The sequence below is a fragment of the Lactuca virosa genome, chromosome 1, assembly GCF_052849685.1.
Source record: "Lactuca virosa cultivar CGN04683 chromosome 1, Lactuca_virosa_CGN04683_v6, whole genome shotgun sequence".
Lineage (NCBI taxonomy): Eukaryota > Viridiplantae > Streptophyta > Magnoliopsida > Asterales > Asteraceae > Lactuca > Lactuca virosa.
In genome coordinates this window covers 102307821-102318583 of record NC_136426.1, presented here as the reverse complement: position 1 = coordinate 102318583, position 10763 = coordinate 102307821, and the positions used below count along the sequence as shown (strand labels likewise).

Genomic DNA, 10763 nt, shown 5'->3' with positions numbered 1-10763 from the left:
CTTGAATAACTAGAAAACTTGCAATTAAGCAAGATGATGAGATGCTCAAATATTGGAGAGAATTGGTAAACCAAGGCAATTCAACACAATGAACATTTATGTGTTTATCATTAGGATTTAATATGAAACGTATCATTCATCCCAAATTGGTTATAGCAATCATGAAGCATGATATGCCAGGATTCCTCATAAGTTGTATGGAGGTTGGGGAAGCCCACAACACACCTTCTTAATCAAAATCAAAGATCTAATTGAAGCAATTGAACCCAAGAAGTTGATTAGCCTTAAGAATGAAGGAATACCCAATTCCTAGATGATGTCAATGCTTACACATCCATAAAGGAGTTATGATTCATAAGCTAGAGATGATTTCTACCATCATAAAGCCCTTGTTCTAAGTAAATTCAATGATTCAGTGCTAAACCAAAGAAATAAACCAACAATTGCTTATTAAAGTACCAAGCTCATGATCAAAGCATTAAACAAGCATAGGAAATATGAACTAGAATCATAGACATAAGATAAATGATAAATAAGCATAAATCCTTCAAAAACCCACAAACATACAAAGGTTTTAGCCAAGGTCTACCAAAATAGAGAATTTGGCCACTCATGGCAATAGAATAACAATCACAAAAGTCTAATTGCATTAAGAAACTAACAATTACTTTGGAAGATAAGAAGAATGTGTATCCAAGCTCCCAAAATCACCTCCTCTGGTCTCTAATGGTGGAAAATCTAAGTGATAGCTAAAAGATCTAACCCCCAAGATAAATGGCAAGCCAAATGACCAAAATGCCCAAAACTGGGCAGTTGCGCGGGTACCCGCGTACGTGAGAATCCACCCGCACAAATATTGTTGGAATGCTATTGGCTTATTTTTCCTCCACTAACCATTCCACTACCAAAGATTCCCTTGGTCCCCTCCATATCCCACATGATTCAAATTAACCAATCTTTTAGCTTCAAATATGGATGCTCCAAGCCCAAAATAACAATCCATGACCCATATTCACAAGCCCACTTCATCCAAGTCTTTATCTTTTTAAGCCCAAATCTCCTTTAATGGATCCGCAAAGCCCAATAATGCCTCGAAAGCCCACAAAGCCCAACTCCATTCAAACTGCAACCACAATGAGCTCCAAAACCATACAAGATTTCTCATGCAAAATAGAAAGTCCCCAATACGATCCATGATAAAGAAAAATAAAGAATATACAATACATTACTAATAAAAAGAGCTAAAAATACTAAAATAAACTAATAAAAATAAGGAAATAAAATAAGCTATCAGTTATTTGATATACTCTGATTGTTTATGTTTTTCATGATGTTTGTTTTGGATGATGGTTTCATTAATTTAAAAATCGAAATTTTTAGTCTTAATGTTTGGGACATTACATACTCCCATTGCAACCAAGGTATTTTTCGGGCCAAGTGAGGGTTTGGACGATCTAGAAGAATTGCTTATTGTTGTATCATCGGAAACAAACCCATATAAAGCGAATTTGTTTTAAGGAAATTGTGTCAAACACAAATATCAACAACAATATACTGTTTGTTCTTTCATGTAGATCATAAGGTTTATATTGCTCCTAATAGTCTTAAAAACAAATTCATTTGTACAAAACAAACAATTGAATATATATATATATATATATATATATATATATATATATATATATATATATATACATTGTCTTCTGTTTACAATTCTTACAGAAATGATTCCCCCTCCCTCCCCCCTCCCCCCCTCCGCCTTCTTTCACTATTGCAGAACCGTTTTCAAAAATTATCTTCTAAAACAACTTTCTGATTCAAGTCTATAAATGGGAAATTCCAAAAGAAAGGCAAAAACTTAGGAGTCAAAAGGTGGAACTTTCAAGAAGAAGTTTCAAAGGTAACTGCCACAACTGTGATCGACCTGGTCATCGGGCTGCTAATTGTAACCTTTCGAAGCAATAAAAAAGCAAAGGAAGCAAACACTGTGGAGAAGATAACCAAATACGTATCTGACATCGATCTTGCAAAAATGATGTGTATGTGGGTAAGGGGTATGCTGATAGGGGTATGTTCTAAAAATTTTATAAAAGTTCAATCATAGTTAAACTTATAAAATAATAAAACATGATAAAGTTTTAAAAAAGATTTATAGAAGTTCAATTATATGATGGTGCACTTTCTTCGTTCGAATATCTTTTAAAATAATTACAAAAAACTAGGGTTGTAATCGAATCAAACGAAAATGAACGGATGTTTGTTCATGTTCGTTCGTTTAAGTTAGCCGCACAAATGAACGAACATGAACAGATAAACGAACATGTTTTCTTGTTCATGTTTGTCCGTTTAACAAATTACATTGTTTACGTTCGTGAACATGTTAAACAAACATAAACGAACGAACATAAATGAACATATAATATCGTAATGTAATCAAACATAATTAAGCATATATAAACATAATAGAAACTTATATGAACGAACATAAAGGGACAACATAAACGAACGTTCACGAACATAATTAAATGAAATAGACCATTGTTCATGTCCGTTCGTTTAACTAAACGAACGAGAATTTTTGTTCATGTTCATTTATTTATTAAATACTAGTTGTGAGACCCATGTATTAAATGAATTAATTTAAATAAATAAATAAATATAAAAGTTAAAATATTTGAGAACTTTGAATTTTGAAAAAAATAAGAAAAATAATGAATTATTATAATTGGAATATTTTTTATCTTTTAAATTAAAAAAGATAATTTAAATAAATAAACAAAAGAAACTGATGAACTTTAATTTGAAAATTTTGAAATTAAAAGATAAATTGATATCTATTTATTACTATATTTATTGCAATTATTATATTAAAATATTATGTGGATTTAATAAAATAGAAAAACTCATAAAATGAAATGAGAAAAAGAAAAAATTCAAAATAACATTTGACAAATTGAATGAGAGTATGACAAGTGACAAAAACCGCCGAACGATTTACGAATAATTCGTTGAACGTTCGGTTTGTTTACAGCCTAAAAAAAATATATGATTAGTGTTATATTTTCTAAAGTTTCAATATTGTTACTTTATGAACCAAATAATATACGTATTATAATCTAGTTTTTAAAATGTAGTATCACCTTCAAATATAATCAATCATCATCATATCATACTATATTATAAAGGAAACATTTTTCATTTCACCACATTCATTTGAAACTCCTATGTATTTTTCCTTTCACCACATTCATTTGACACTCCCATGACTTTTCAATTTCTTTCTAATAATAATTATAAGTTGGTTAATAAGGTTAAATAAATATCAAACCTAAAGTGTATTCACATATAAACTAAATTTCAATATTAAAATAATATATTTACTTCTACTTATTAAGTGATTTTTTTTAACTTTTAACATATTATATTTAATTTATTAGTTTTAATATATTGTTCGATGTAAACCATTATCATTTTAAAGATATAATTTTGGAACAATTTGTATAAAATACTTAAACTCTTAATTTGAATATAACATTACATGGTCAACTAAAATATAATTTTTAGTTTAATTTAAACAACCCAAAAAATATTTTGTAAATGGTTAAAAGTGATTAATTGTAGTGTTTTTCTAATAATGATTATAAGTTGGTTGATAAGGTTAAATAAATATCAAACCTAAAGTGTAATAATAAATATACTAAATTACAATTTTAAAATAATATCTTTACTTCTACTTATAAAGTTATGTCTTTAACTTTTAACATATTATATTTAATTTATTAGATTTAATATGTTGTTATATATAAACCATTATCAGTTTAAAGCTACAACTTTTGAACAGTTTTGACAAAATACTTAAATTGTTATTTTAAATATAACATTACAATGTCAACATAAACATAAATTTCAGTTCCACTTAAAAAACCAAAAAATATTTTGTAAATAGTTAAAAGTGATAAATTTTACTGATAAATGCAAAAACTAAATTGTAATATCAATTTAACTAAATTATTTCCTAAAGATATTTTTATAATCGTCAAAAGTTTTCAAATAAGTAGTTTAAAATAACTTAGAATAACAATAGTTAAAAATAACTCTATATAAATGATTATATTTTACCATTAAATCAAAAAACAATGTTTGATGTTTTAAATAATTATAACGATAAAAATTAGAGCATTAAGCAAATAAATTTTAAAAAATTAATTAATAATAACAACAACTATATATAACATTAAACCATATTGAGAATATGCAGTTATAATAAATGTATATATTATCATATAATTCAAAATAATCAATACATTATATCAATTTAGTATACGAATTATTATATCAAATTTAATAACAACGTTATTGCTATATTAAAAAAAACATATATTTGGAAAGAATTCAACTATATAAATGTTTCTGTGCAACGCACAGACATTCGTCTAGATAAAAAACTAATCTTACCCACTTTGAAAAAAAGTAATTGCATTTAAATAAAATTTCCACAAAGCAATTATTCGTGGCCGAATTTCCCGCGTGCTAGAAGGTTTATACACGTGTCAAGGATGCCAGGTCAGCAATCCGTGTGAAACCACTTCAACCAATCAAATAATCCTGAAATTCCTATATAAACCAAACCCACAAATCCCTCGCTCCCCACTCGTACCCTCTCTGATTCGTTTTCTTTTCCATTCATCAGAACTTCATCGATCGCTCTACTTTGATTGTAACTAATGGCACCGACGAAGGCTGAGAAAAAACCAGCGGAGAAGAAGCCATCGACGGCAGACAAAAAGCCAGCGAAGGCGGAGAAGAAGCTTCCCAAAGAAGGCGTATCCAGCGGCGGCGTAGATAAGAAAAAGAAGAAGATCAAGAAGAGCAGCGAGACTTACAAGATATATCTCTTCAAAGTTTTGAAGCAAGTTCATCCTGATATTGGAATTTCAGGCAAAGCGATGGGAATTATGAACAGTTTCATCAACGATATATTTGAAAAGCTCGCTCAGGAATCATCTCGTCTCGCTCGATACAACAAGAAGCCAACGATCACTTCACGCGAGATCCAGACGGCGGTTAGACTTGTGTTGCCCGGTGAATTGGCGAAACACGCCGTTTCTGAAGGTACCAAGGCCGTTACCAAATTTACCAGTTCTTAGATCGCAACAGTATTGATCAAAACGGAAATATGCGATTTGATCGGTTCCTATTTGAACTCTTCAACGTTTTTTGTTCTTATTTTCGAGATCTGGATCTATTATAGTTCTCCGATATACATTGTTTTTTGATAACCGTTATTCTTATGTTCGTATTAGTGGTGTCCCGAATCTCAATTTCAGATTTTACCATGATCCGATTCAAATTAGGGTCTTATGATGGCCAATTTTACAAAATAGAGCGCTTAATTCATATAGTTCTTTTATCATCTTTGCATTTGCAAGTGGCAAACAGATGCTTCATCGTTAAAATCAAAAGTCGAAAATAAGTACGTGATTATTGATTAGTGAGCGAACTTCAATTTCGCCAATTTTTTGAATGCGTAAACAGAACAATCTTGTAGCGGTATATACAGCAATATCCGAAAACATGTTTTTGATATGCATATTCAATGTTAAGCATTGTCGATATGAAAGCTTAAGAATTTTTTGTTTAGTAGGACATAAAGTGCTTATCCATAATGCAAGATGTCTGTATACGAACTACTATTCAGATGTATTGCCATGATTCAATTTCTTCATTTAACGTCAGTGAGTTCAAAAATCAGTGAGTTCGAATATCAGGGAGTTCATAAATCAGTGAGTTTAAAAATCGATGAAACTTCTACTGGGTTTCTTAAATAATCATTTCTTTATTCGTTTTTTTTTTGTTTGCACTAAACATCATTTTTATATTTGCAAAGTGTTTAAAATTGTGAAGAAAATAATACTTCCAGTTTTGTAAAAATTGTCTCTTCGATCGTTCGTCAAAACATATAGATCGGAACTCTTTTGCAACTGATTGGTTTTGAGTTATTGGATCTAAATCTAGGGAATTTTTGGATTAGGAAGGATCATCTAATAGAAGTTCGGTTCAGAGGAGATCACTGTGGATATGATTGTTTTGAGAAGGTAATTGGGCCAATGTAAGTTTGAAATTGGATTATGGATTGATGTGGACATTTTTTAATCATACATAAGAATCTATGCATTATATATCTGTATTGTATAATTGTATTAAATATAATTTGTTGTCTATGACTAAAAAAATGTTGTGCATTTTCGCCCATTTCAAAGGGTCTAGGATATGAGTTCACCTTTTAGAAGTCTGGAAAGTCAACGTGATGGTTGATAATCCATGTTTTGAAAACCGGACTGGACCGGCCGGTTCGACCGGTTCAACCGGGAACCGGTTCCGGATCCAGTTCTTAAAGGCCAAAAAACCGGTAAAAACCGGTCCGGTTGAACCGGTAAAACCGGTCAGAACCGGAAATTTTAAAAAATATTTATTTTTTTATTTTTTTTATATAATTAAATATAATTATGACATCATCCGGTTTTTCCGGTTTTTAAGACCGGTCCTACCGGTTGAACCGCTTAAACCATCGAACCCGGTTGAACCGCTTAAACCATCGAACCAGTAAGACGACTGGTTCGGTCTCCGGTCCGGTTTTCAAAACCTTGTTGATAATTCAATCATGGAGCTCTTAAAAGTCATGTCACTAGGGATTTTGAGTTTATGGATCTTATTTAAAACTAGAAACCTGTTTATAACATGTCAGGTCCCCAAATTAGAAGGTAGAAGTGGAGTTAATTCCTCTAGAATGCAAAAAAAATAATATAAGAGACTTTTTAAACCAAAACATGTTAGTTAGTAAGGCCTCAATGATATTTTTTCTTTTCAAATCTTTGAAGTTTATTAAACCACACACCATGTTGATTATTAATATCATTTATCATTTGTTTTCTTAGAGCTATACAAAAATGAAAAGAAGGTCTCCACTTGAAACTTTATATAGAATATAACAAAATGACCATTTTTACAAATCGTTCAATGTGAATTTGCGTTTCATCTTGGTATAAGTCAGCTCCATTATTGGATGGTATTCAGATACTTATTCATGGGTTTCTTCATTAATTGATGATTGATTGTGAGGAGACCTTTTAAATCTAGAAATATATGTTTGTGTTTTTTTTTCTTGTAATGCTCTTTGTTACAAATGGCATTGTAAATAAACCTCACTTATCAACTCCTAGGCTTTTAAGAGGGAAAATGTCATTGTAGCACAATAAATTTAGATGTTTGGTATGATTTGACCATTGATGTTTTTTTATCAGCAATAGGCCATCTAACTTATAATATTCTTGTCAATTAAGTCGTTGTGCCGATTTTAAAAGGTTTAACCATTACTTATCTTACCTTGCATCCGACGTGTCTTATCTTACCTGGCATCTAACGTGTAGGGAAGAAGATAGGAAGTTCCCACGTTGACTACACGTGGACTTCTATGTCAATGATCCTCTATTTAAAAAAAAGTTAGAAGGCTCAATTGGACCACACACTTTCTTTGTTTCCATTATCGGTGAAGCTCGCTAAGCTACCAAATCTATCAACCGCGTCTTCCTCCTCGATCTCCTCATCCAGAAACCCATTATTTTATCTCTCAAACTTCAAAGTTAAATGTTGTAAAATTGTGTGTGTAGTTATGTTATTTTGGTGTTTTTATTTTATAAAAGAGATGTTATAAATTCTATAAGAATATAAGTTAAAACTTGTGTGTATTCTGTCAGAATTTATTTATATAAATGTATTATGTAAGAATGTCTTTAAGAATGTTTTGTTAACAAGTATATTTGTTTAATTGGTAATAATAACGAGTAATGCATGTTATTTTTCAGAATGTCTTCAAGAAGGAATCAAATATTGATCATACAAGAGAAAGACTTGGAATGAAGTCCAATACGATAATACATCACATTTTCGTTAGAATAGTTGGAATCAAGTCGATTATTTAGACCATTGAAGAAGATCAAGTGCATTTGTTCAATAACTGATATTTAAGAATGCAATTTTGTAAGAATTTTATTCATTTTTTATGACATTCTGTTAGAATATGTGTAATTATATTAAAATGTATAAGATTGTTATTCTGTAAAAATATGTATTAATTTGTATTTAAGTTCGGATGTATAGGAATAGATATAAGAATGTTGTTATTATTCAACTGAGGTTTAAAAAAAAATGATTCTTTAATAATATTCTAATAGAATACCATTATGACAGAATCACAGAACATCATTCTAACAAAATAACATTATCATAGAATAAATCGGTTTATGCTTACAAATTACGTTTGAAATTGAATTAATTAAAAAAAATCAGATTTTTTAAATCAAGAACATTAATTATCCCCTAAATCTCGAATTTTCCTTTTTTAAATGTGTCTTAATTGACTAAAATACCTTTATAATGAATTTAGATGGTATTTTTGTGCTATCTTTCATTTAATAATATTTATTAATCACTTACTTAAAATAACTAAAATGATTGGTCCACAATCAACCATACATGCACACAACACTTATAAAAACACAATAACCTAACCCTTGAGTGTATTATATGTATTGTATTTGTTTTGTGTGGTCCAAACTGTATTTGTCAAATGTGGACCATCATCACACACTTCCTAACAACATTGTCTATATTAATCATTAAAATATACAAAAAAGGAGCATATTGTTCATTATCATTAATGCAACATGTAAATTGACATTGTAGTTGAAAAGAAAGCAACAAAATTTCTTATGCTTCAAACTTTCATAAATGGCAACCAACTTGTATAAATAGTAACAAACTTTCATAAATTGAAACAAACTTTCATAAATTGTATACAAATTTCATAAATAACAACAAACTTTCAAAAATTTCATACTACTATCATAAATAGCAACAAAGTTTCATAAATTGCATAAAACTTTCATAAATAGCAACAAAAATTCATAAATTGCAAACAACTATCATAAATAGCAACAACCTTTCATAAATTGCATACAACTTTCATAAATAACAACAAACTTTTGTAAATTGCATACAACTATCATAAATAGCAACAAACTTTCATAAATTGCAAACAACTTTCATAAATAACAATAACCTTTCATAAATTGCATTCAAGTTTCTTAAATAGCAACAAACTTTCATAAATGACAACAATCTTTCATAAATTCCACCATCACAAACAACCCATCATCAAGGTTCTGTTGTGTCATTTCTGCAACTACCTCGGTTCTTGAAGTCAATCGTAATCAATGATACCTCTATCGTAAGCAATTGAAAAACCATAACTGTTGACTCACGTTTACTTCCTGCACGTGGAAAGAGTTGGGTTAATCATTTAAATGAAGTGGATTAATTTGACACCTCATTTGTCGGGTTTTATTACAACTATATACACTATATCTACACAACAAAATATTCAAAACAATCCTTATGTGTACATGCAACCTAGGATCTAGATTTTACTAGTTATAGCTACATACTTTTAAATTAAACAAAAGATAAACTTACTAACCTCTTGATATCTTGATTGTGACCTTGTAACACCCCAAAAATCAAGACCAAAGAATTTATTTAAATTATAATAAAATCATCATCCCAAAAATAATTTATAAAACCATACAAGAAAATCAGAGTATGTTAAACGACCAATCCAATACATTAGAGTTATACAAAGTGGAAATCATAGTGTGTGTGTAATGCGGTCATCTCGAGATCTTCCCCTTCGAACTAGAAGTACATGGAACATAAACTGAACACCGTAAAACGAAGCTTAGTGAGTTCCCTAAAACACCACATACCATACATATCAAACATATATTGGGCCTCGCCCGACATCGGGCCCCGATCAGAACAGATCTGTTAGTAATATGAGATGGGCCCCGCCTCATCGCATTCATCAGGCCCTGCCCGGTATACATACAAACACATAAACACATGCAAGAATCACAAAGATAAATAACATACAATACATGTAAAAGTCACGCCGACAAACGGCATCCTAATCATAATAACCATGAGCCGAGATTGGTGCCTTAGACCCGCCTAACACAGTGAGGAAACTCACCTCAAGATGCTGAATATCTCAGATAAAAGCTCGGACTGCTGATCCGGAAAATCCTTGTGCTAGCATCATCAAATGATACCCAATTAATAATTGGTCCACATCCTATAGCTGGAATCCTAGTCCAATTGTCCAACACTTAGGGTAAAAGTCCATTCTACCCTTCCCTCACTTGGCCCAAAATCCGAGGCCCAATCCACTAGAACCAAAAAGCCTAATATGGCCCAACTTCCTAAATGGACTCCAAAACCCATCATGGGCCTAAATCCAAGAAGTACCAAAGCCTAACAATGGCCCAAAGTCAGAAGACTAATGGCCCAATAAGGCCCAAAACCCCTCTAGTCCAAATGTGGCCCAAACCGTGAAAGTCAACACAAGTCAACGGCAACTGAGTACGCCCTGCGTACTCAGGCTTACGCCCTGCGTTCTACTAAGCGTGCATGGTCGGGGATCGGGCAGCGTACGTGCAACGTACACATATGTACGTGTAACGTCCACATACGTACACCCAGGGTACGTGCCCATTAGGCAGTTTTCCCATTAAGTGCTTAATACTTGCAACCAAAAGCCCAAACTTCAATTCCAAGTCTTATTAAACGTCTTACTCCGTAAATTTATGAACTTGGAGCCTTTGCATGGCTCAAAAGGACCCAAACCTCACTTTTAGCATTCTACTCTC

The 10763-nt window shown here is 31.2% G+C and overlaps 1 protein-coding gene across 1 annotated transcript; it reads left to right on the top strand.

Annotated features, from left to right (window-relative positions):
• The first annotated feature begins 4659 nt into the window (after positions 1-4659).
• LOC145153899 (histone H2B.9-like) lies at positions 4660-5279 on the top strand. The gene has a single exon (XM_079075502.1). It carries the CDS (start codon positions 4725-4727, stop codon positions 5145-5147), a length of 423 nt encoding a protein of 140 aa, XP_078931628.1. The 5' UTR covers positions 4660-4724; the 3' UTR covers positions 5148-5279.
• The last annotated feature ends 5484 nt before the right edge of the window (positions 5280-10763 follow it).

What these genes read in the sequence shown, in the direction of transcription:
- LOC145153899 (XM_079075502.1), top strand. Translation starts at nt 4,725, where the DNA reads ATGGCACCGACGAAGGCTGAGAAAAAACCAGCGGAGAAGAAGCCATCG.